At 36.9% G+C, this 27,918-nt stretch overlaps 1 protein-coding gene across 3 annotated transcripts; it reads right to left on the bottom strand.

Annotated features, from left to right (window-relative positions):
• Positions 1 to 3,413: 3,413 nt before the first annotated feature.
• Positions 3,414 to 27,690, bottom strand: ASB11 (ankyrin repeat and SOCS box containing 11). 3 transcript variants are annotated; one of them, XM_081277293.1, is made up of 7 exons: positions 27,479 to 27,690; positions 18,674 to 18,753; positions 14,652 to 14,759; positions 11,674 to 11,824; positions 8,004 to 8,138; positions 6,521 to 6,712; positions 3,414 to 3,722 (listed from the first exon to the last, which is right to left on the bottom strand). In XM_081277293.1, the coding sequence occupies exons 1-7, from the start codon at positions 27,657 to 27,659 to the stop codon at positions 3,598 to 3,600; spliced, it is 972 nt and encodes a 323-aa protein (XP_081133419.1). In that variant the 5' UTR covers positions 27,660 to 27,690; the 3' UTR covers positions 3,414 to 3,597. The 3 variants fall into 3 exon arrangements, with proteins under 3 accessions (XP_081133419.1, XP_081133420.1, XP_081133421.1); XM_081277294.1 differs by lacking the exon at positions 27,479 to 27,690 and adding an exon at positions 26,330 to 26,540; XM_081277295.1 differs by lacking the exons at positions 18,674 to 18,753; positions 27,479 to 27,690 and adding an exon at positions 26,330 to 26,537.
• Positions 27,691 to 27,918: the final 228 nt, after the last annotated feature.

Raw genomic sequence — 27,918 nt, forward strand, 5'->3', positions numbered from 1 at the left:
ATCCCAGATGACCAAAAAATGCACTTGTCAGAACATCTTGAAGAGGGAAGTCCCCAGTTCCTGAACGTTCTATGATAGGAAGAAACTCACCCTTTCCTCTTTGATCTTTCCATGGCTAGCAATGGCTCAAATGGCTCCTTGTCTTGTTTCAAATTCATCCTTTCTCTTCATCAGTTTTCCATCTTATGGCTATTCATTTGTGTCACCTTTGATAAATTTTAAATCATTTCCCATTGATAATATTTCTATTAGTGAAACTGTACTATTCTTGTTAATTTATAAGTGAACCACTGATATGTTGAAATGTAGATATCAGGGAGATCATGCTGCCCTTCATCATTTGCAACAGATTTGAATTGTACTTCTTTTCATAGATTTTGGAATATCCTATAACTTCCCCCAACATTTGTGAAAATTGTCTTCCCTAAGATTTGTAAAAATTCTTCAGGAATTTGTTTATCTTGTTAATCTATCACAGAAGGAAAGGCGCCATACCACATAAAACATGCAAGTTTACATATTTTTTGCCACCATGTAATGCAATACATATACTACAACATGTAGAGCCAGATAATAATCTAAACTTTTTCCTTTTCCTTCTAAAAAATGTGTAAAGTACCATATGTTTCAGACTGTACTGTAAGTCGGAATGATTTCAGTATTTTGCAAAAAGTAATTCAAACTATTGAAAATAAGTTTTAGCACCCCTGTTTACCAAAAAAGATTCCAAACACTTGCTTCCCAGTCTCAACTGGGAAAGGGAAGGAAGCTAAGGGCAGGGAGTGAAGGTCTCTTTTGTTATACTCCAAATATTAGCTTTTCTGGAGGGAGGAGGTACGAAGGATTGAACCTAGGGGCACTTAACCACTGAACCACATCCCCAGCCCTTTTTATTTTTTATTTGGACACAGGGTCTCACCAAGTTGCTTAGGGCCTCAATAAATTGCTGAGACTGGCTTTGAACTTGGATCCTCCTGCTTCAGCCTTCTGAGCCCCTGGGATTACAGTCATGCACCATCAAGCCCAGCAATTAACTTTTAATCTACCATAAATATCACATACACTTTTCTCCATTTGTGCTTGTCCTTTCATTTTCTATCTGGCATTTTTTTGCAACATAACTTTTAATATATTCTAATTTATCGATATTCTGCCTTTGTTATTATGCTTAAAAATACCTTCCCTTTCATGTACATTCATGTACATTTTCTTATAGTATTTTACCATATATTTAAACTTTTTAACATTTACAAAAATTCAAGATTTGGTTTTGAAATATAACATAAGAACTTAATCTTTTTCCCAGATAGTTAACTAATTAGGATTATTAGATATCACAAAGTTATAATAATCAGAGGTCCCGAGCAGTTCTAACAGAAACATATGAGCCACATATGTAATCTAAATTGTTATTATATGTATTATATTTTTACATTAAAAAGTAAGAAGCAAGTGAAATTAATTTCAATAATATACTTTATTTAACCTAATACATCCAAAATATTATCACTTCAATATGTGACCATTGTGGGTAGGAAAAATGGTGGAATAAAACATCATTACATGTATGATTGAATGAATGGTGTGACCCCATTTTGTGTACAACCAGAGAAGTGAAAAATTGTGCTCCATTTGTGTACAATGAATCAAAGAGTATTCCACTTTCATGTATAACTGATTAGAATAAATTTTAAAAAATAAAAAAAAATTTTAAAAGAATTCATCAATGAACCAAAACAAAAAACAAAAATATATGTGACCATCATCAAAAATTATTCATAAGATATTTCATGTTCTTTTTTGTACTGAATCTTCAAAACGTGATATGTATTTCATATGTACAACAAATCTTAGTTCACCTAGTCACAATTCCAACAGCCATAGGTGGTGGATAGCTACTGAACCAAATAGCATAGGTCTACAGCAATTTCTCATCCTCAACACTGTTGATATTTTGAACCTAATAATTCTTTTTTGTGGACTGTCCTGTACATCGTAGGGTTTCTAGCTGCATCCCTGACCTCTACCCAATAGAGATGAGTAGCTCCATCCCCTCAGTTGTTGCAAATGAAAAGGTCTCCACACATTGCCACAGATGTCCCTGGGTGAGGGACAAAACTGTTCCTTGTTGAAAACAAAAGGACTAGAAAAACTAGGGGGCAAAAATGTTGAAAATGAATCTTAGGATCATCTGAGAGAGAATTTTCATTTAGAAGCTAATATTACTATAGTCACTGAACCATGACAATAATTTATAATAATGGAAAATCTATCGAGTTCCCATATTCTAAATTCACAAAAAGGGAAATGAGGAACTGATAGGAGGAGGAGTAGCAGAAAAGGAGGGAGATGGGAAGAAAAAGAAGAGAGAAAAGAAGGAGGAGACAGCTTTTATCTTTATGCTTACTTTGGGCTCCTATCCACAGAATTAAGCCTACCTTGGTGGCTGGAATCAACATGTAGGCATTTCAAAAAAAACTGAGAATCTTGAGTTTGAAAATAAGCCAATGTTGGGGTACCTAAATGCATCACAAAGTGCTTATGGGTTCAGGTTGTTGGGGGGCAACTATTGCTGTGCAATCCTAGAATTGTCTTAAGATTCCTTTAAAAAAGAGTATTTAACATCAAAAATTATCTCTTCCAAAATCTCTCTTATCAACCAGGACCTCAAGAATTGGAAGTCCCAAGTAACTGTGATGTTTTCAAAATATTTCATTTTTTATGTGTCTTTTAAAAAGGCAGAGAAACTAAACTTACAGCATTGATTTAATCAAGGAAAAGAGAAGAAAGAGGGAGTAAAGAAAAAAAGAGAGGGGGAGGGAGGGAAGAAAGGGGTAGAAGAGAGGAATTAAATCAAGAGCACATTCTGGGCTGGGGATGTGGCTCAAGCGGTAGCGCGCTCGCCTGGCATGCGTGCGGCCCGGGTTTGATCCTCAGCACCACATACCAACAAAGATGTTGTGTCCGCCGAGAACTAAAAATAAATATTAAAAAAAATTCTCTCTCTCTCTCTCTCTCTCTCTCTCTCTCTCCTCTCTCTTTAAAAAAAAAAGAGCACATTCTGGAATTTTTAACATTCATTATAATCCTATTCACCTGGATTTATGTGGGTCTGTACCATATTCAAAATGTTGACCCATATGCACTGGGAAATCCTGTATTATCAGAAAATAGTCTATTATTTTCATTCTACTTCACAGTTTTTTTTTTAAAGAGAGAGTGAGAGAGGAGAGAGAGAGAGAGAGAGAGAGAGAGAGAGAGAGAGAGAGAGAGAGAGAGAATTTTTAATATTTATTTTTTAGTTCTCGGCGGACACAACATCTTCGTTGGTATGTGGTGCTGAGGATCGAACCCGGGCCGCACGCATGCCAGGCGAGCGCGCTACCGCTTGAGCCACATCCCCAGCCCACAGTTTTAAGTTTATTAACAGCAAGAGCTAAAAACTTTAAGGTTCCTGTTTATAAAGGATTTCCTCTAATTGGCTGAGCTCATTGGAAGATACTGATGACCTAGCTGTTGGGCGTCTATAATAAGTACCCTGGGTACAGCAGACAACAACCTACTTATTTCCAAGTATCTTCCCATGGACAATTGGGGCTACTGGTACAGGAGGAATCTTTCCAGTGGCTCTGGCAGATGTAGCTTGTGGATGGCTTGATGACATGCTCGACCCAAGCATTTCCGGACACACAGGCGGCAGAGCTGGGAAAGAGTAGGTGGGCCTGAGAGAGGGAATAAAAATGGTGTGAATCTCATGGTGGCAGGGAATCCTTATTTGCCCCTCTAGAAGAGATGCTTTTCTTTAAGTTGATCTTCCAATTGTATTACCAACATCAAAGAATGAGGCTATCCAGAGGCAGTTGGGAAAGAAGTGAGGGGGTATAAAGAGAATGCACCTCATTTATGTGCCCTGTGCTAATGAACAGTGATATACTGAACAAGGAGAAAATGCAAATGACTATAGCATGCAAGACCCCAAGACAGAGCTGCAGACCAGAACAACTGCAGAGAGGGTGTCAACAGTAATTTTGACCTGTGTGGCCACAGAGGCAGTATTAAGAGATGGGCCAGGGGCCCATCTTAATGTCTTCCTGGACCTCCTGACACTAGTTGGCCATGAGGTGGTATTGGCTGGGTCCTATCTCACACCCAGAGGGACCCTCCATTCTTGCAAAGATTTCAGCTCAATAAGGATGTGCAGAAAGAACTTAAAGTACTTAGACCCCATAATTCCCTGAACCTCACTTTCATGGGGTCTCAGAGTGCTCATGTCCATGACTTTCAGTAGCTTTGAATCCTTAAGGAAAATAAGTTGATGAGAGTTCAAAATATAGATGAATAGGATGAATGAGCTCTGGGTTGCAATTCTAGTTCTACAGGGGCATTCATATTATCCCATTATTTCCTAACCTATCAGTAAAGATCTCTTCAAGTATATCTAACTACTGACCTATACAAACTTTCCCTTTTCAAGAAAATCCTACTGTAACAGCATCTTATACCTCATGATAAATGGTGGACTGAAGGGCTGAGAGTATAGCTTAATAGTGAAGTGCTTGCCTAGCATATGTGAGGTCTTGGGTTCAACCTCCAGTACCACAAAGGAAAAAAAAAAAAGGTAGACTGCATATGCAAATATCCAGGTAACACTTAGAATGACATTGACAAGGAACATCCATGGATAGAGAGGTACCTGGAAGATGAATATCTTCAGTTAAAATCTCAGGAATCAAAAACATCTCTACCTGTCACCCCTTACATCTAGGATCAAACTTTTAGAATTAACAAAATAACTGAGCTCTTCTGAAAAACAGTAACATGGACAAATTGTCCTGTTTGCCTGGAGAAGTTCAGACACGAGTGAACTTGGCATAGCTGATGTTCCTCCTTTAGAGCAGGTGCCTATATTTATAAAGATAGCACACAGAGGAACTTGCTTATAAGAATGTAAATCCTAGACCTGGAAACATTTTTGATGGAAGAAAACCAGAAATGTGACAACTGCTATAAACTATATACTCAACCAATCATTGCAAATTACCTGGTAAGGAATATCATAATTATTCTGGTGAAGATTCAAGTAAAACAACAATCACTAATGACATAGACCACTGGAAATAATCTAGACCAATAGTGCTCAAAGTGTGGTCCTTACACCAGCAGCAGCAGAATCAACTGGAAAGTTATTAGGTATGCAGAGTTTAATCCTAGACCTCCAGAATCAGAATCTGCTTTTTAAATGAGATCCCCAGGTCATCATCTATATGTGCATGAAAGTTTAAGAGGCACTGGTGTAGAGAGACTTCCTAAAATGATTTAACAAAGCATTCTACTTGGAAGATATTAGACATGGGAGTGAGTTCACAAAATGGAACCAGCAAGTGAAATGAGACCCACACACACCGGAAATTGTTCTAGAAGCTTCAGGATTGGGGCCTTACAGCATTAAGAGAGAATGTTCTGGGGTCAGACAGCTGGATTAGAATCCTAGTCCTACTTCTTAGTAGCTATGTCACTCTCTGCAAGCCAATCTCTCCATGCTTTAATTTTCCCATTTGCAGCTGGCACAGCACCAGCTACTATAAGGTTTTCACTGCTTTTAAGTTTAAAGAATTCAGTGAGATTAATCTATGTTTCAAATTCATCTCAGTGCTGGCCCAATTTATCTTTAATATTCTCCCCAGCATACATATGATCAATGAAGGCTCACAAAATGTCTTCTTACTACACAGACATAATAGGGTTCTCTTTTGAATTTGAGACACCAAGCATTTTAGAAGGTTACTATTCCTTCCCTGGTACTGATATTTGCTCTTAACGTTCATGATGGAAATAGGAGTGAGGAGATGAGGCACATAGAACCACATACTCCTCAATCTGGAGAAAAGGCAAACAATCTCACCATTTAGTTAGGCTTCTGAAATACACATTCTGTCCCTTCTACTGCCCCAAACTTAAGTATGGTCACGTGTCACCTAACAATGGGATAAGTTCTGAGAAATGAATCATTAAGCACTTTCAACATTGTGCAAACATCATAGAATGTACTTATACAAACCAAAATGGCTATGATGTCACTATATTATATAACCTCATGAGACAATGGGTTGAATATGCAGCTCATCATTGACATTTGTTATGAGGAATGTGGCTGTATTTCTAATTTGCCTATGGATTGTCTCCCAATATTACAAGTGGACTTTTGGTTTGCTTAATCATGTGCATATGATAGGATATCCCTGGATATTCAACCTTTTCAGGATGCCAACAAGGTTGTCTGATTATTTTCTTTTTATGGAAAATAAAAAGCAATGATCTGATTGCATGTCAATGTTATTTTGTTATTAAGTGAATGAATGCAGCATATAAAATCCCAGAAGACATGGTAGTGATGCCGGAACTTGATGCCTTCTGCAATATCATCCCCAATTGGGAAGAGGAAATATTGCAGGGATGTGGCAGGAAGGAGAGATAGCAAGTGGGCTTAAGGAAAAGAAGTGGACACCCAGCCCTTCCTTACCTTCTCGGAGTAGGAGTGCCTGCTCTACACTACTTTTGGGAATTGCCAGATCAAGAGCACTTTTTCCCTGTGCATTTCTGAGCTTCAGATTAGCCCCATAGTCGGTCAGCAGGTGGATGATCTCTACGCTGGACTGCCTTGCTGCAGCATGGAGAGGGGTGTCCAGCCATTGGCCATGGTCAACACTGGCTCCTTAACAAAGGAAATGGCCACAATTCAACATTAGGTATGAATGTAAAAGACAATCAGCCTAATCTGTAGTCACTGTATATGAAGTCATCTCAAATGCCATGACATATTTGACAAATCCTTGAAAATATGTAACTTCAGCCTAGAACCTCCACAATGCCCATTAAGACCATTCAAAATAGTGGGATAAAAAAGTGAATCTGGATAATTTTAATCATTTTAAATAGTTTACTTCCTTTCCCACACAAAATGCTTTATAAACATAGTTATTTTACACAGTTAATAACTAGTACATAGTTATTTTATATTTTGACCAAGTATAAAGCTGAATTTCCTATTTTTATATTGTATTTAGTTCTCTTATTTATTTATTTCATATTTATTTTATATTATTTAGGGCTCAAAAATTTTTCTGAACTCCATAAAGAATAGTAAATGCTATGAATAAAAAATGACCAAAGAACGTCTTGGAGATAGAAATTCTCAACTAAAGGTTCTGACTACAATCTCTGCCTTTATGTCAAAGGCTAAGCACGTTGAATCTTTAACCAAATGATACTTTCAAGATATTTTACTTTTCCCTAAAATCTCAGTTTCTGTATATGTCTTTTAGATTTAAAAATGACTAAATAACTTTGCAGGATAGAGATAAAATAGTCTGTAGCAAATATCTGTTGTTTTTACTGTACAGCATCTTCCTGGTAACCACAGCTAGATTTCCCTCTAGGTTACCACCTTCTTGTGATTTCCAGTTTACGTGTTTCTAGAGAAGCCTAATAACTACAGATTAATCTAAAATCTAGGCCTAAACCAATTAGCATATTGTATTCCTTTGGCCATATTTATTGGTTCAGAGATAAGTATGTGAATCAAAAAGAGCCAATACTGGGCTGGGGATATAACTTAGTTGGTAGAGTGCTTGCCTTGCATACACAAGACCCTGGGTTCAATTCCCAACACCACAAAAAAAAAAAAAAAAAGAAGAAGGAAAAATAAAAGAGCCAATACCCCTTCTTGCTGTGTATGGATGAGAAAGGCAACAAACCCAGATGTTGCAGTAGCCATCTTGAGACCGCCAGGAAGAGCCATACCAGGTAATTGAAGCCAATATCAAAGGGAGCAGAACTGATAAATATAGACACCCATTTCTCTGGAGAAGTTCTGTTTTTAGCATTCAAGCATCAAATGCTATCAGAATTTTTGTTCTATCCTAATAAGAACTTCATCTTTGAAGCCACTGAAAAACCCCACAAATTTAGCAGGTTCTTTTCATAAAAAGATTTCTGGTAATTACCTAATTCTAGAAGCTTCTTCACACAGTCTACCCTCTGGTAGGTGCAGGCTACATACAGGGGAGTTCCAAGCTGAGGCACCTCTTGGTCAATGTTAACATTATTTGCCAGCAGAATCTCCATGCACTCCCTGTGACCTGGTGGAGCATAAGATATTCCCATTCATATTAGGAACACATTGAATATTCACAGAATTATACATTCATTATCTGGAATGAGCTTTAGAAATAACCCAGGTCTCTTTTCATAGTAGAAAAATGTTTTTGTTTGGTTTTGGAAATCATAGATATAAATTCCCCAAACAAAAACGACTAAGAAGAACAGCATGCCCATGCTTCTTTTTTTTAAGGATATTTAAAATTTAAAACATTATAATGATGCATAGTATTGGGGTTCATTTTGACAGAATCATACATGCAAGAAATTTTATTTCAATCCCCATTTCCCCTCCACCCTTTCCTCCCCTTCTTCCTCCCCCTATTTTCCCTCTTCTACTCTACTAAACTTCCTTTCTTCTACACATACATAGGGTGAAATTTCCTTTGATAACTTTATATATAAATATATAACATAATTGTATTAAATTCACTCCACTTATCTTCCCCTTTCCCATCCTTCCTCCCTCTTGTTTTCCTTCTTCTACTCCATTGGTCTTCCCTGTATCTTCATGATATCTGATCCCCTCCCTGACCACCTTCTTTCCTTTGTTCTGCTCTAGCTTCCACAGATGAGAGAAAATATTTGACCCTTGCTTTTCTGAGTCTGGCTTATTCCACTTAACATGACGTTCTCCATTTCTATCCATGTGCCAGCAAATGTCATAGTTTTATTCTTTATGGCTGAGCAAAACTCCATTGTGTATATATACCACATTTTCTTGATCCATTCATCTATTGACAGGCATCTGGGTTGATTCCATAATTTGTCTATTGTGAATCGTACTGCTGTACACATTGAGGTGGTTGTATCACTATAGTGTGCTGATTTTAGTTCTTTTGGCATGGAATAGTTGATACCCATGCTTCTTCCACTCGAACTCCTCTGTGTAATTCCTGAGAAAACTCCAAGCAAACTAAGGCTCTGAGGAACACAGTTGAAATCACTTTCTAGAATGAAGACACCATTTTACAATGGAGGCTACAAGACCCAGAGGGATAAATGAAGACACCCTGCTATTACCCTGAAGACAGTGGTGAGACTGGGGGTGTGGCCTGCAAGCTTACTTAGGTTAGCCTAGAAGATACCTATGAAGATGAATAAAAAGTCTCATGTATAGAATATATTTAAATACACTTTGAAAATAAATGACTAGCAAGATTATGAAAGTAAGCATTCTCCTTGGAGAGTTTGCCCAATGAAGAGACAGACAAGATTAATTTGCAGTATATGAATGATCTGCTCAGGAGGGAATACTTCTGAGGTATTGATGGGAGCTTATAAAAATTCAGTTCTCCTTGAAGATTGAAATGTATCCTTAAACAATCTTATCATCACTAATTTAACCAACCTTTTCTTTATAGATAACATGATTTTCATCCTATACTTGCACGATTTATCACAAATTCTGAATTAATCATAAGTATGCATTACAATGTACCAATCAGGATTTGTGTATTCAAAGTATTTGGTCACATAAATAAATCTTAAACTTGGACTATAGTATCAATATATCAAGATACTGACTCAGACTATGACCCAGCTTGCTCATAGATGTTTAAAGCTAAACAGTTTCTGGAAAAAAAAAAATCTAATCAGTGCCTAAAATTGCCTAACAAATACAAGGCATTTTTTTAAATAATTCTTGCCTTTTTTGGCAGAACAGAAAAATTAGCCTAGTTTGAGGTAAATTTAATAGTCTCAGGAAGTTTTAAAAAATGAACAAATAAAACTTAATGACTAAAATTCATATAACAATATCTAAAACAATGAATTTGCTAAGCATTCTTCCATTTTATGCATATTGTTCCTTAACGAGCTTCTATGAAACAGAAAAAATATGTAGAGATATAAACTTGTAGGCACACAGATACAAAACACCCCATACATAATCAGGCAAGCACTACAGAATTTCTTAAGAAATTTGAGCTGGGCACAGTGGCACATGCCTGTAATCCCAGGACTCAGGAAGCTGAAGCAGGAGGATTACAAGTTCAAGGCCAGTCTTAGCAACTTAGTGAGACCCTCAGCAACTCAGTGAGAACCTGTCTCAAAAAAACAAAAACAAAAATAAAAAGGTCTAGGGTGTAGCTTAGTGATAAAGCACCCCTGGTTCAATCTGAAGTACAAAAAAAAAAAAGAAAGAAGAAAAAATTTGAATTATTCCCAATATTTATATATTTTTAAACATTTGAATGTACATGTAAGTAACCTTTTTTACAAATCATTATTAAAATTTTTAAAGACTTTCATTTTCAAAATAATTCATTATTCTGCAATTTAAAGGATGCTTGGGAAATGGCTCACATTATTAATTAATAAATAAATATTTACTAAGAATATTTTATACATAAAAGACATAGATATATTGAGATTTGGGTCTTTTGTATCATTTAAAGTAATCCACTGGGGAAAAATACCAAATGACATGTTTATTAACCTGGGGGCAAATCTTTCACTTTTGCCTTTTGAAGTAAATAAAGACTTTCATCTTCAAGTACACCAGCAAAGACCTATTCTAGATTGTTCTAACTTCTCCATTGTATTTCTGATTTTAATATAAGAGAAGTATCTGTATTGCTAGACATTACCAAAATGTTGCATTTTGGATATGAGCTTTGACAAATGACCTTATCTTTTTTTTTTTTAAAAGAGAGAGTGAGAGAGGAGAGAGAGAGAGAGAATTTTTAACATTTATTTTTAGTTCTCGGCGGACACAACATCTTTGTTGGTATGTGGTGCTGAGGATCGAACCCGGGCCGCACGCATGCCAGGCGAGCGTGCTACCGCTTGAGCCACATCCCCAGCCCACGACCTTATCTTTTTAATGGCATCTTTTATTGTTCATGACTAGTCTATGCATATAGTTTGAAAATTTCTTAAAATTACTCTTTTTTTTTTCTCATTTCAAAAGTAATGGACAATGCAGGAGTCTAGAGTCAACTTCAAAATTTCCAATGCCCTGATTTTTCAAGTTAAAATGCTTTTCTTTTTCTTTTTTTTTTTTTCCGTGACTATGGCCTTGAAGTCATCAGCTCATCTGAAGTGTATTTCTTAAGGACAGTTACATTTACTAATCCATTAGAGATAGTATCATCCTTGGCTTTCAGGCATTTTCATAATTTATTTTATGTTAGTAGTTGATATTTTATGGGTTTTGGAAGATGAGCTGTTCTTTTCTACTAAAGGGCAGAGGCATAAGCTCAGTATAAATCATGAAGTTACAACTTCTGCCTTGGCTGCACTAGCTGCTCCCAAAACACCAGCAAAGAGGCTTAGGAAGAGGGACATCTGAAATACAAAGACATTCCAATGTATTGAGAAGAGCCTTTTCTTGCCACAGTGGCAAGAAAAATTTAGACAAATTGAAGTTACTGCTGTAGGATTTCTAAGCCACACACATTCTGTTGGTGAAAAGATCTGGGTGACTCTCATATGGCCAACAGTAGACTATTGATTTATACAGATTGGAGTGAGCACACCACTGTTTTGTGTGCATTGTGGTGGCTCGTTTACCTCTCTTCACTGCCTCATGGATAGGTGAAGCCAGGTGCATCTCAGGCTGGGCCTTGGCTCCGAACTCCAACAGCACATTGACGCACGCAGCACTGCCACTGCAGCACGCATTGAAGAGGGGCGTGGCTCCATGAACTGTCACTCCATTGACCTAACAGTGGGCAAGGAGAGACCCAGAGGATTTGGTAGTTTGTTCTCACTCTCTCTAAGTATGTATTCCTGTGTATGTGCCTAGGGAAACTCCCCAAGCTAATGAATGAGTGAGGGAACTCCCTTTACATGAAACTACACAGGTTATAGGATGGTCCATTAAATTACTATATGTTAAACAGAATATTGCCTGGCACTGAATGAACATTTGCAACAACTATTATTCCCATTTCCAATTAATATGGAGCTCATCTCCCTTTTCAATTGTGAACAACCATGGCAGAAACCCAAAGAAATAGAGATACCAACTAGCTTAACCCATTAAGTTCCAAGTTCTCAATTCTGTGAATATTTCAATGAAATTGATATAAGTACATTAAAATAGGTAGGAAATCATAACCTAGAACTTATGTATCATTTATATATAATCATAAATATGATACATATATATTTCAAATGCTCTGATCATTTACCTATGATTTTTTTCTAAGATAATAGATCTTTGAAAAAACAATAATTATTTCAAAGTTATAATAAGTGGTATATTTGTTGCTCAATTTAAGTATTTATATCTGGGATAATGGGACAAAATGGGTGAAGCTTCCAAATTCTGTGCTTGCAGAAAAAACTCCTTCACAACTTCCAACAGTTCTACCATCCTTCTTGTCACATATTTTCTCTCTCTTCTATTATAATCTACAGAAATCGCACATGCCAGCTTTGACTCCTGAGAGATAATGACCAAGCTAAAGGCACATAGACAATAGCCTTCATTTATCTCTAATCATCCTTGTTAACTTCTAGTGATATGGGAAACACATGAGAACCTGCAGGACTGGGAAGTATCATTGAGTATCAACAATAGATAGAAAAGAACACCATGGGACCCAGGTATTCAGGGAGGGAGGCTCTGATATGATTCAAATGTCATATCACAATGGTAGTTTGACGTCAAACTGCTTGACCTCAATAAGTAAAGATAGATGCTTGGAATAATCAGGATTCTAAATTATCTTATTTAGAAACAAAAATGACTTGTCTCCAGGGCTCTGGTATAACCCCATTAAAATGGCACAAACAGACAAAGATGGAGAAAATTGCATAAGAATCATATGCTAGGGATTTCTTACTAAAAAAAAATTCATGAAACTGGTTTGATTTGTTTTTTAATAAGCACCATCCTTATCCTCTGTCAGGAAACTCTTTGATTTCCTGTAAGTTTCTCTCCTGGTTCATATCAGCAAACATTTACTGAGTATCTACTAGGGGCCAATATTTTATAAACAAAGATAAGTAAGACAATTGCCTCTCTTTAAGTAGGTTGAGTTCTATTAGGGAAAACAAACATAAAAGGAGACAATTTAGATACAACAAGTGTTTTAGATCTCTATGGGAGCGGAACAAAGAAGAACATAGACTTGAGAAATACAAAGGAAAATAGAAATATTTTGTGATTAAATAAATAAGAAAGTGGCAGGAACAAGATGACTCCCAGGCATGGGAGACCAGAAGACTGTTTCGCCTAGTATCTGAAACTGGGAGCCCAAGATGAGGAGCAGATTCCAGCAGGAAGAACATGATATACACAGTTTCAGATGTGCTGAGTTTGAGGAATCCGAGCAGCAGCAGATTGTGGTGAACTTTCTACTACTTGACCAAACTTTCACTCATTCTGATTTAATGTCAAGTGGTATAATATGGCATTTATTGGCTTTTACCTTATAAAATTGCCAAAGACAAGAGACCATTGTCTTATCCTTTGCTTTGTCCCCCACAACATCTCTTCTCTGACCAGAGAGAAATATTCAACATTTCCCACCAGTGATCTGCTTGTGAGTCCAGTCATTTAGCTTGAAATGAAATCACCCTCCCAGAGCCTTGTCCTCATCATTACCCATGAGTTAAGTGACAACTTAGAGAAGCACTACCTAATGGAAATGCAGCACCATGATGACACTGTAAAAATCAATTTGTGCCCAGAAGACTTTTATATTCAGTTCTAAATGTAGAAACCTAACTTCCATATGCAATCTGAAAAAAATCATCATTAAATACTTAAAGATCTTACAACTTTGGCTGGGTATATAGTTCAGTTGGTAGAGTGCTTGCCTCACATGCACAAAGCCCTGGGTTCAATCCCTAGCACCACAAAAAAGGAAAAAGATACTACAACTCATAAAACAAAGAACATGAGACTAGATTAAACAATGAAATTAGCAATAAAGCATTTTCTGGATGTCATTGAGATTTGCAGAAGTTTTGATTTTCATAAGCCTATTCTGAGAGCTGTATTATACATAGCACCTCTGCTATTATTGAAGAAATTAAGATATAAGTTAAAATAAGATAAACCTTAATTTGTTTTAATGTATTATTTATTAAAAACTCAATTTTATAATTTTGCTCAATAAAATAGTGGCTGGGGTAGAATATTGAATTAAGAGTGTTTTATTATTCTGTTAAAATTTGTTCTTTATTGTGTTTGATAACAAAGAATTTTTTTTTTAAGTCAGCATCACAGGCTAGGGAAGTAGCTCAGTGATAGAACAGTTGCCTAGCATGCATGAGGCCCAGGGTTCTATCCCCAGCACCGCAAAAAACAAGTCAACATCATAATTTTTAAAAAATTCCTGTGAATTGCTGCATCTGGATATTCGCACATGGTTAGGCTGAGAAAACGGAGTAACATGAATGATGAGACATGAACATGCGTGGGATAAGACCTGTCTCCACCCAGTCCCTCTCAGCAGCCTGGAAGATGCTGTCTCTTTAGGTGTTAGAAGATGTACCTACGAAGACAGATCCATGTGGGCAGGGGTGGTACTCACATGTGCACCATTTTCCAATAAGGCTTTAGCACAAGCCACATGTCCTCCAAGGCATGCCTCATGGAGAGAAGAGACCCGATTAATTGTCACAAGGTTCACATTGACACCCTATAATTTGAAGAGAAGATAATTAAATGTTCCATTAGTCATAGAAGTGAAAGCAATGCTGTTCAACAGGTTCTTGAAGTTTTCAGTCTTTGGTTGTAATAGCAGCACTGCATAGAGAGGAATCAAGACCATGACCAGGTGAGTCTCAGCACAGCATGGGAGCTTCAATTTCATTTATTCAATAAATGTTTATGCAGTATTCTGGATCAGGGTCTTCAAAATTTATGCTACTGGTCTGTCTCCTCCAGAGCCTACTGGGCAGGCAGAAATGAAACCTAAAAGACTGAGATTGGAAGTACCACATTTCACTTGGGAGCACAGAGTTTCCTTGAGTCTGGCTTGGGAAATAAGAAAAAATACTTCACAAATAAGGTAGTATTTAACTAAGGCTTGAAGCGTAAAATCTTTAAGACTGGGAAGACAGGGTATGCCATTAAGAGGGAACAGAGTACACAAATGCAGGAAGTATGGCAGGGCCACAGTCGGACAGTTGGTTATTTCTGGATCAGAAAGAGCATACAGAAAGGGGAAGTAGAAGATGGGGAGAGATGCAAGAAGCCAGTGAACTGAAGCAATATCATGAAAGGCCTTGATTTGCAAACAGGGAGTGCAGATCTTCTAGGGAATGAGGCATCTATAAGTTTATTAGGCTTTGAATAATCTAGAGCTAATAGATTAGCTGTTTTAGGAAAAGCATAGTGGAAGCAGCAACATGGATGGCTGATGGCAGAGGCAGAGATGTGAGGCAGAAGCAAGGAGAGCCACAGAGACATTGCTATAGGGTAAGATGAGTAGGTGATGGAACACAGAGGAGGTTGGGAGCTAAAACTAGGTCTGATACAGAAGAGTGACTCTGGGCTTAAAAGTAGAAAGTTCCGTATGAGTGCTTCTAAGAGTCACTTGCTGTGTGGTAGAAGTACTGCTTTGGCCATAACCCCACTACATGGAGAAGACTCCAAAGTCCCAGGATCTAGGGCCAGAGGGATTCTCCTAACCCTCATCTACTTACCTAGGTATGATTGTCACCACCATTTCCTAGCCTATTCCCCCTTCTCATACTGCTGTGTACTATCTTGCTTATCCTAGAGTCCAAGTGACAGGTGACAAGGTCAGCCTAGCTGCTGGACAACTCTGCCTTCACACCCTGATTTTAACAACTTGGCTGTTACCATTTCCTCTATGACTGACACTTTCTATCTGCAAAAGGAATTAGGTCCCTGATCTGTCCTTCCTGCCAATTCCTGATTTTGAGTCCATGCTTTGTAATGACCTATTGAAAGCTTCCAAAGCCTTGTGTTACAATCCCAGAATGGCAAACTCCAATCTCTGTAGTGTCAGGTGCAACCTGCTGTGGCCAGGTTTTTATTGCCTGTCCTTTCATCATAAGGGCTTTCTATGTCTCCTGGATTCCATTTTCATGTCCTGAATATGTCATTACTCTAGAGCTGTGCTACATATTTCAAATTCAGTATCTAATAAATTAATCTTTTCCTTTTCATTTCTCCATGTATGATTTGTTTTTAAATTTTTAAAAAATATTTATTTTTTTTAGGTGTAGATGGACACAACACAATGCCTTTATTTTTATGTGGTGCTGAGGACCATACCCAGGTCCCACCCATGCTAGGCAAGTGCTCTACTGCTGAGCCACAATCCCAGCCCCTGTTTTTAAATTTTTTATTGTCACATTGTAATTATACAGAATAGTGGGATTCATTTTGATTTCTTTTTAAGAAATTAAGATTTTAAAACAGTCTAGTCCATGAGGTGGCAGCATTGTGCTAGGGAAAAATAATTGCTGCAATACAAAATCTCAAAATCCCTGCCTGGAATTGGAGAAATGTAATGGACAGGCCTAAAAGATATCTAAAGTGAATCATCTTAATTGTGTGTGATAAAATGAAGAAGCAGGAAGTTCAAATTATATGTAAGACTTGATGCAGGAGGCAGGAAGTTCAAATTATAGGTAAGACTTGGTGACAGCCAGTGTAATAACCCCAGAATTCCTGAACCTTGGCTTAATATTTTACTCACATTTACCCGGAGTGGTTTAATGATTTACTCACATTTACCAGATTATCTAAATGTGGAATAAAGTTTTAAAAAGTAGAATATATTTGTTTACAGTGTGAAAGGTAAAGAAGTAGGGATGTAGCCAGAAAAAGTTGAAATTTTTATGAAATGCCCCTATACATTTAACCACACTGTTGAAGCTAACATGCTTAGGAGTTAGGGTTCAAAATAATAAGTGTTAAATGTAATATGGGATCCTGGGTTGGATCCTGTAACAGGAAAAGGACAACAGGGTAAAGGCTCATGAAATCCCAATAGTCTGCAGCTTGGTTAATGGTTATTGTACCAATGCTAATTTCTTATTCCTGACAAATGTACTTACTAAGGCTATATATAAGATGTCAACATCAGGGCAAGCTGGGTGAAGGATGCCTGGTAATTCTCTGTATTGCCTTTGCAACTCTTCTTGAAAATTATTCCAAACTGAAGTTTATTAAAATACTAGTAAAAGTATAAAGGTGGGGGTCTGAAAGGGAGGTGGATATGAGACTTTTTTCATTATTATCAAACTATGTGAATATATTACATATATAACAAAATAATCAAATCAGATGAAATTAAAAGTGCTTAAAAAAATAAGCAAGTCACAAATTCAAGTACAATGCCCATCATTGCTAACAATACTGTTTTCCTTGTGCCTCTGCTTACTTTGCTATGAGGTAACAGAACTCAGAAAGGAGGAAGCAAAAATGGGGAGAGAGGAGCACGTATACACACTCACATACATACACACACACAAAGAGCAGTTCCCCTGGCTGTTTAAATTTAAAATAGTCACAAATATTTACTAGGCTGCTACTCATTGTTCAACATGCTTGGGATATACAAGTCTTCACTAAAAAGTAAGATTTATCCATTTGTCAACCTATTTTAATGCTTGCTCTTGAAAGCGTATCACTGGGGCAAGCAGCCTCCTCAGATGGTGCCCAGTGATTCCTAATTCCTAATATTGAGTCACTTGTATAATGCCTTCCCTTTGAGTGTGGGATGAACTTATTGAGTCATATCTAATGAGTAGAATATGGCAGAAGAGATGGGATTTCACTTTGGAAATTAGGTTATAAAAAAAAACTGCATGACCAATGTAATTCTGCAACCTGTACACTCAGAAAAATGAGAAATTATATCCCATCTGATTGAAATGTATGATATGTCAAGATCATTGTACTGTCATGTGTAATATACATATATATATGATTTTAAAATCCTAAAAAAAAAAAACAACTGCAACTTCCTTCTTGGGTGCTGTCTCTGAGGAAAGTCAACTGCCACCCCATGGCACAAGCCTTTGGAGAGACCCATGTGGCAGGGAATTGAAGTTTGCCAACAACCACATGAGTGAGTTTGAAAGCAGATTGTGCCCCGAGTTAAACCATGAGATGTCTACAGCCTTGGCTGACATCTTGTGGCCTGGAAACTGCTTCCCAGCCCACAGAAACTGTAAATATCTGTTTGTTGTTTCTAGTGACTATGTTTTGAGGTAATTTGTTACAGCAATAGCTGACAAGTGAGACTTCAGGACTGCTGTCTCTAATGTACACTAGGAGACAATGAGGTGAGTTAGTTCAACATAAATTTGAAGGTATCTTTCATTGATCGTCATAGAGAAACTTCCTATGAGGTAAAGAAAGGCCCAGAAGGGAAAGGAGGTACCCTGGCCAAAAATGAGGCAGCTCCTCAGGAAAGAAGAAACAAGAGGAACAAACGGTGAGGAGAAAGAGCATATATATGCCTGGGACCTAAATAAATGAGGCAAATAAGACCTCTGCTACAGTCAAAGCTAATAAAGAATGATGCTCGATATGGCACAGCATAAAGGATCATGTTTTCAGTTTACTTACTTGTGCAATTAACGTTTTAAGGGCCAGTAAGCGCCCCTGAGCTGCAGCTTCATGAAGTGGGGATCGATCAGCCCAGCAATCTGAAACACAAATCAAGCTCAGAGTCAAAGTCTAGAGACTTCTTTCTTCAGCTTTTTCATGCTGGGAGGAAAGCAGGTATCATTCATCAAGCTTTCTTGTCAGTTGCTTTCAGAATGACAAGCTACTGAGGGCACCAAGACTGTTTTTGTCTGGTATGTGCTGAGGGGGTACAGTTGATCTCTCCCAGTTTAAATGAGCACCTGAGAAGGAATCCTTTATTAAAAGTGCCAAAGGACAATCCTTTGTTCAGGAAGAAAACCTACTCTGCTTTGCAAAATCTGGACATTTTTCAAATTATGATTATGTTCTTCATATACTCAATAGGATGTAATATGATTTGGATTTAACAAAAAGGGCCTCTCTTGACAAAAAAAAAGTCTCTTCTAAGTAATCTCGATGATGGTAAGAACTCAGGTTTTTTCTGCAAACTTGGCAAAAACAAAATCCCACCAAAAAATGGAAGTGTGTGAATTTGAAATAACAAGGGTAAATTTCTCTGATGGGTGAGAACCAAAAGTTACACGCATGTAAGCCTCCCCCCCCACACACACACACATTGAAACCCAATGTACCTTCTCTCTTTGGATTACAAAAAAAATGGGGAAAGCCATATTTTTTAGCATTATACATTGAGAAACCCTAAACCCAACGTTCCTTGGAGAAATGGTTGATCCCAGGCCTGGGCTAGAAAAAAAATATAGGCTGGACCTCAATCAGCTTGTCAGAAAGGAAGGAATTGCTCAAAAAATGATGGGAAATGTTAAAAAGACACAGAAACTAACTTGGAGGAGCCTCCACTGGCTAAATATGGGACAATTTGAACATCAAAATAAACAATGACAATGAGAGATTATACACTATGAAATAAAATAGGAAACTATAAGTTCTCATTGATAAAAGTAATATATACAGACAGAGAAGAGAAAGTGCTTGCTTAGAATACTGATTTTTAAATGTGGAAGAAATGATAGAAGCAGCCTCAAATTATTTCCCTATACAAAAAATACTAATTATATAGAGAATGGGGTAATTATATACAGTGGAACAAAAGCATAGACTACCTTACCCAGGTGATCAAAGCTGACATAAGCAGTGATAGAACAAATTGGCACTGTGTGTCATTTAATGGAATGCAGTGAACCACAACATGTGTCATCAGAGGGAACACAGTGTGAATTATAGACTATTGCTTCTGTGATATTCCTGCCCAAAATGACTCTGGTCATGAGGACACTGTGCACTAACCCAAACTGAGGGGGCATTCAACAAAATAATTGGCCTATAACCAGTTCAATGAGGGACTGAGGAACTGTTCTAGATTTCAGAAGGCTGACAAGACACTACATCTAAAAGCAACACTTAACCTTGAATGAGATCCTTTTATTATAAAGGATATTATTGGAACAGGTGGGTAAATCTGAATAGAGTCTCTGTGCAAAGACAAGTGAAAATTCTTTGTACTGCTCTTGTAATTTTTCTGTAAGTTAAAATTAATTCCAAAATAAAAAGTAAAAAAAAAAGATGAGTAGATAGATGAAATCATTTGTGAGCTCATACTTCTGATATGAATGTGTAATGCTTTTATAATAAAGGAAAACAGATAAAAATTTGTAACATGAACATGATTGTGATTGTGTCATCTTCACATGTTCCTGAGCTGGTTAAGAGTTGATAAATGGACGACCATAAAAAAGAACGAAATTATGGCATTTGCTGGTAAATGGATGGAACTGGAGACTATTATGCTAAGTGAACTAAGCCAATCCCCAAAAAACTAAACACATAATAAGGGAGGTTAGGGAGGGGAAGAATAGAAGCTCATTGAATTGGACAAAGGAGAAGAAAGGGTAGGGATGAGGGAATGGGAATAGTGAGGAAAGCACTCTACCAACTGAGCTATATCCCCAGCGGGAATGGGAATAGTAAAAACAGTGGAATGAATCGGATGTAACTTTCCTATGTTTGTTATGAATATACAACCAATGAAACTCCACATCATGTTCAGCCACAAGAATGGGAGATTATACTTCATGCATGTATAATATGTCAAAATACACTCTACAGTCATGTATATGTAAAAAGGACAAATTTTTAAAAGTTGATGAGTGGAATATTTTTAAATCTCTTTTGACATTTATTTTCATAAGCTGAAGATAATGAGATAATGTGTGCATATAACCCTGAATTAGTCTGCCTTGGTTTTCCTCTAATGCATCTCCATGTCATTCAATATTAATTGTACTTCACACATTGCCCCTCTTCTAATTGCTCTTGGAGGTGAGCACGGGCACTGGATGGGGAGGACAGTCTTTGCCCACAGTTGGAAACTCAGCACCTAATACAAGAGGCAAAACCAAAAATGCAGAGTTTTTTTAATTCTGTTGTTCTAACATTTTCTTAGTCAATCATAGTCACTTGAAGGAACCACAGGTTGAGCACCTCTAATCTGAATATTGAAATCCAAAATGCTCCAAAATCCAAAACTTTTTTTGAGTCCTGACATGATGCCATAAATGAAAAATTGCACATCATGAAAGTGCTTAACACCCAAAATAAACTACTGGATGAAGTTACCTTTAGGCTATGTGTATCAAATGTATATGAAACACAAATAAATTTGGGGTTTACACTGGTGTTCCATACCCAAGATATTATAGATATAGACATAGATGCAAATATACCTAAAATCTGGGAAAAAAATAAAATCCAAAGCACTCTGGTTGTAAGCATTTCTGGTAAGGGATACTAACCTGTATAAGTATTCTATTCAAACATAAAAATAAGATTGAAGTAGCAACTTGCCATTAAAAGAGTTAATCTCAGATATATCAACATGAAACAGCTTTATAATTTCTAAAGTTTTTCTTCATGCAGGCTGTGATGATCGTCCTATTTCACATTCTCGTCATATTTCATATTTTCCTGTAACTTTCTGTGACTCATTAGTCCCATAAGACCCGATCCATATACGAAGATGGAGAAACCTCAGAAGCCTAATGTTGAGTGAAAGAAACAAGACACAAAAGAGCATGTGCTGAGTAAATCTGTTTGAGTGAGGGAGAGGAGGACAAACTCACCTTGGGTGTTAGGAGCCAAAAGCAACCCAAGGAGGGGTGAAGTCTGACAGGAATTGGGCATGGTTGGAGCCATGCTGACAAAACATGGTCTCACTGGTTCCTGACTGTGTTCACTTTGTGAAAATTCATCCCACTGTTTGCTAAGGATTTGTGCAATTCTCTGTATTTACATCATATTTCCATAAAAAGGATTTTAAAATGGCTCTGCCACCATTTAAAATATTATTGCTGATACCTTCCACAGCTCCTACCCTCTTCCCACTCCCAGGGCAGGATATGGCTTTCTCTGGTCTACTGAACAGCTAGCTGGTCTACTGAAGGACAGTGTGTTCTTCATATGCCTCCTACTTCCTCCTTCTAGGTGCCAACTTCTCTGGTGCTTTGGGGGTGGGGAGAAGCAAAAAGGACACAGACAATGCCTTCCCAGTTAACTAAAAGTGGAAGCCAGTCCTGCTCTCTGAGCCTCAACTACAGAGTTCACTTTGGGTCTGTGGCTTACCTTAACACTTGGGCTCACTCCTAAGCATCTTTCTTTCCTGTTGTTTGACCACCTCTCATAGTGTTTCTCATAAAGGCAGCATCTTCTGATGTCCCCCAACTTTAACACTGTACTGCTGAAGTCTCAGTGGCAAGCCTGTGGCCACATCTTTCACTGCACCAAGAAAGAGGGAAGCGGGGTTGTCCTGAGAATCTCCCTCACCACACCTCTGCTTTCCAACTCTTACCTCCTGGTTGAGTAGCATAGTAGGGTACATGAGCAAGTCATATGCTCAAGAAGCCTTCCAGCAGGAGAGTGAAATACAAGATCCCTTCCTCTTAGGCACCCTTATCTAAATTTCTATTTCTCCTAGAGCACCAGCAGCTTCCTCAAGAGGAGGGGAGAGCCTTATTTTATGAGTAAGAATACTCCAAATTACACATTCATCACTTTGCTCCACATGAAAAGAGATCTCATGGTTAGTGTCAGAAGTAGCACTGAGTACTGGGGCTGTAGCTCAGTGGTAGAGCGCTCACCCACCACATGCAAAGCCCTGGGTTTGTTCCTCAGCACCACATAAAAATAAATAAAGGTATTGTGTCCAACTACAGCTAAAAAATAAATATTTTTTCAAAAAAGAAGTAGCACTGAAAGCCAAGTTTTGTGAGACTTCAGAAAATACCTTATTCTGTTTTTAAGAACTATGGATCTCTAAATTCTGACTATTCTCATGGTAAATTTACCAGTCTTGAAATGCTTTGACATCTACCTTCTCTCTATAAACAATGTGAAATAAACCAATTGTATCACCCTAAAAGTAGAAATCATTTTTGTCCCCAACTGGAAACAATCATTCTCAAGAAATTCACCTTTCCAGTACCATGGTGAAAGTGTTCTGTTTTTCTATTTTTCTGTTGCCAAGATAGTCTCTCGATCTTATCTTTCTTGTTTTATGAATTGGAGTTAATTGTGAGAAATTAAGGATAAAAGTCATTTGGAAGGTTAGGAATTTTTCCATTCCTTTCAGGAAATATGCAACTAAACTCTCCAAGTAAATGAATGCTTAAGTAGTACTCAGTCATTCTCTTCTAAGGCAAACTATTTTTAGTTATTTGGCAGACTGCCTGGGTCATAGGGCTGCAAACATTATGAAATAGTTTACTCTACAGATATGTTTGCTTGCTACTGATGAGGTGTACAAAAAAATGTTCAAGTACTTTTTTATTTCCTCCTTTGAATTTTTCTCAGAATGTCATTTATATCTCTTGTTCTCAAATTCTTTGAATAACAATCTCGTTTGTAACTACTTTTAAAACCATATATTTCAATAATGAAATTGGTTCAGAAGTAATACAGTTGTTTAAGTTCCAAGTATTCAAGTTAAAAACCGATTCTTTTTTATATTTTATTTTATAATTTTTACCCTGGCTAATTTTAACAAGGATTTGAAATTCATGGCTTGTTATTCCAAAAGACCACATAACTGATTATAATCCCAAGGGTACGTGTAACAATCTTTATTCTCTTTATTCAAGTTCTGAAATCATATGAAACAACATCTCCTATGGCATTTATCAAAGAGAAGAAAATCATAAGGAAATTCAATTCTGAATCAAAATAAAGGCAAGAGCCTAGGAGAATTAATGACATTGTAAGGAAAACAAAGGTAATTGAGAAAATATAATAAAATTTGAGATATCTAAAATATAATAAAAGGAGTTAAAATAAATATTTTCTATGGTCAGAAGATTAAACTTAACCAATGAGCTGTGTTAGACACAATGAACTCTGTTAAAAAGAAGGCTACTTTGAACTCACTAGGAGCAGGAGATTGAGCTAAAGGTGACAGGTGGGGAGACAGAACCTCTGCCAGGAACTAGTTGTCCTGACTTGGAAGAAGTCAGCAGGCATCTGAGATAATGTAACCACACAGAGGATAGTAAGGTCAAGGCTTGGTGAAACAACCAACAAGAACCAAAGAAGAGTAGAAGGCTAGGTAGGGGTTTGGGCAAAACTGGAACAAATGTAAGAAAATCCTATCAGAAAGAAAAGGACAGGAAAAAAAGAGGTTATTGAGTCAGGCAGATGGATAGTTGTCAAGTCAAGCTCAGTCCCTTGAATTTAGAACAAGGACAAGTGATTTTGAGCATAACACTTGGAAATAGAAACTAATCCTTTTTATTTAGCTTAAACTAGCTTCTCTGTTTGTTTTAAAGGGTACTATAATTCTACTTCCTCTTATCCCTCAAATTCTGAAAATCAAGCTTTCCTCCAAATTCAATGCAAAACTCCTTTGCCAGCAAAACATGGCTAGGACTCAGTTTAAGCGATTAATTATTTCTATGTGTATTTTCACTTAGTGCGATTATTTATGTTTGCACACATTGTTATTTTTGAACATCCAAAAGCTCCTGGATTCTGAAAAAAATCACAGGGTACTATAGTTTAGTAAAGGCTGAAAAATCACACGTCTCTCTGGAGACAGGTAGTACATGTAGAACTATCTGTGGTCCATACGGGGGATCCATTCAGTGATCTACCTGTGTTGTACACATAAGCTAAGGGCCAAAGACAACGTTTCAAACTTATATACACAAATGTATTATATTTGACAAAATACACAAAGATGCTTGAAAGATCAAAAGTAGTAACAGCCAACTCGACTTTGATGAGTTATACACAAATACTTTCAACCACAAAGATGTATCAAATAATAATTCTAGAAAATTAATTTCTAAAAGATTTTACAGCTAAGAATGATATTTAATAAGGGATGTTAGGTGTAGCTACCAAAGAAAAGATTTAACTCTGACCTTGTTTTTTTCTTAATATTTTTTAGTTGTCAATGGATACAATATCTTTATTTATTTATTTTTATGTGGTGCTGAGGATCAAACCCAGTGCTTCACACATGCGAGGTGAGCACTTTATCACTGAGCTACAACTCTAGCCCCCTGCTCTTGTTTTTGACATTGCTGACAATAGTTTACAAGAATACAAAACAGGGGCTGGGGTTGTAGTTCAGTGGTATAGCGCTTGCCTCGCATGCATGAGGCCCTGGGTTTGATCCCCAGCACCACATAAAAAAAAATAAACAAAAATAAAAATATTGTGTCTGTCTACAACTAAAAAAAAAAAATTTAAAGAATACAAAGCAGAATCAGGAAATTTAACTTTGAGCTGAGACTTCTGTAAGTCAGCTAACTTAATGATTAAATGTCATATATTTCCACTGAATATATTTTCCAACCAATGAAGAGTTTAAAGATGACTTCTGGATTGAGTTTAACACTGCCACAAAATTTTGTTCTTGATTTTTAATATACCTGCTCACAATGTCAAAAGAAAAAGCAATTTTAGAATTATGTAAAAATATGGTCCTGGCATCTCACTACCACATTTTTATAGAAAAACTTATTTGCCAAATCCAGATGTTATGATATATATGTGGGTGGGGGTATGTGAGGAGACAGACAAACACCACACACACACACACACACACACACACAAAGGAAATTAAACTGAGAAGTTAACATGCACTATTCACACTCCTGCCTCTTGTTAACAATAATTGAAAATATGTTTTTAACCTTATAATATTATGTTACTTGCAACTTAAGTGAATATTATCCCAGAAGTTTGAACAGGTAAAGCTATTTGAGCCATAGAGTCATCAAATCTATTTCAGAGATTTGAATTCTGACTCCAGGCCAATTGAAATAATGTTTATATGGGTTTTGACTGCTATAAAACCCTTTAAGAGAAGTTGCTCCTCGTTAAGGGCCATAAAGATAGGAATAATGCATAGGAGCAATTGGAGAAAACATTTTTATACCCTGTGGCAATACTGACTTTGTTGGACTTTACCTTCATTTAAACTCTGAGAACATCAAAAATATTACTGAAAATTTGAGATAGTCCCTGCCCAAATTTACAGGTTAAATTAGAAATTAGCTTTCCAGATCATGCTTAACTTGAAACTAAAGATAAGCATTAATTTTTTTCACCAAAATAACGTACCTCCCTGAAATGTGTGACAAATGTAATCCCCAAAAGAAATCTCTTTCCACAGTCCAGGGCTTCTGACACTTTCTGAAACTTCAAAATTCTTCTCATTTTCCCCAGTTAGTTGAAGCATTCTGATGCTTTGTCTTTGGAGGTCCTATTTCTTTGGATAAGACTGCTGATGTCTAGTGTTTTCCAAATTGTCTAGTGTATTGGAATCACATAAGTCTATTTTGAAAGAGAATCATGGGTGCAAATTGAAATGGATACTAGATAAAGAATGATGTAATCCTGGAACCCCTGCAAACACTAAAAATATAGAGGGAGACTCTGAACTCTTGTTTATGAATAAATACTCCTCTATTAAGTGGCAATCCCAGTAGTGACAGAGACACTTGATTCATTAACTTTTGTAGCATCTCACTACGATTGTTTCTTAAAAGAAATGTAGTCTATTCTCTACAGAGCATGAGACTTTAAGACGTTTTATCCAAATCTTAGTACTCCACATTATAACAACCTTTCCTTGTGGTGCTCTGCATGGTGCCACTCATAAATGGATTTTGTGAAGAGTTTTCTGACAGTGACAAGTGGTTAATCAATTCCATTTGCAAATGATCAGCACAAAAATATATATAGCATGCCACCTTTGCTGCTTTAAATCAAATTGCTCGTTTTATTTCCTGAGGCAATTTAGTCTTACCTGAATGTTATTTATTTTAAAGGTTGATTAAAAATGGTAAAGAAATAGAGCTGGGGATGTGGCTTAGTGGTAGAGCATTTGCCTGGCATACATGAGGCCCTGGGTTTGATTCCCAGCACTGCAAACAAACAACAGTTATTAAAGGAAATAATGCTATCTGAGCAATTCTTTTGTCCAGTAGAAATGAGGTTTCTCAAAATTACTCATAAAAGTCACTATCCTGTTTTCTTCTTAAATGATAACTGCTAATTGCTCTACTAACTTGCAAAAATTAAGCTGAAAATTCTTCACATATTGATGCAGCCAACATCATTTGCTAATTTAAATGACAGGTAATTTTTTTAAACTACCCACTCAAAACTGAAGTACAAAGAAAATCTGCCTTCTAGAATACTATTCACATGAATTATCTAGGAGGGTATTTTTTAAGTATTGGGAATAAATTCATATATTTTTTTTACCTGAAATTCCACCATAGATCTCTTCTGCTATCCTAGCCGCTTCTTTTCTATTTCCTTTGACGATATAGAAATGGGTTAGGAGAGCCAAAAAAACTTTAATTAAAAGTTTGAAGAAAAAAAAGGTAGCAAACATTGTAATAAAAATGTTTTTAAAGCCATAGAAAACAGGTCCATCTTCCATTTTGGCTTATGCTCTGTATAGGTTCCCAGGACTGCAAAATTTCACTGAGTTATAATTGGTATCATATGACATCTATTTTAAACCTTCTAGCACTCTGTGCTCCTGTTACCAAGAACTCAGTTTGTAGGTTCTAATCTAATTCTGATTTGGCAACTGCAGATACGGACATCCATGGCAACGTTAAATAAAGAAATTTCCTTCCAACCAGAAACTCCTAAGAGTTCTAAATTATTACTCAGTACCATCTAACAAGTGGGAT

This window comes from Spermophilus citellus (genome assembly GCF_964194105.1).
Source record: "Spermophilus citellus genome assembly, chromosome: X".
Taxonomy (NCBI): domain Eukaryota; kingdom Metazoa; phylum Chordata; class Mammalia; order Rodentia; family Sciuridae; genus Spermophilus; species Spermophilus citellus.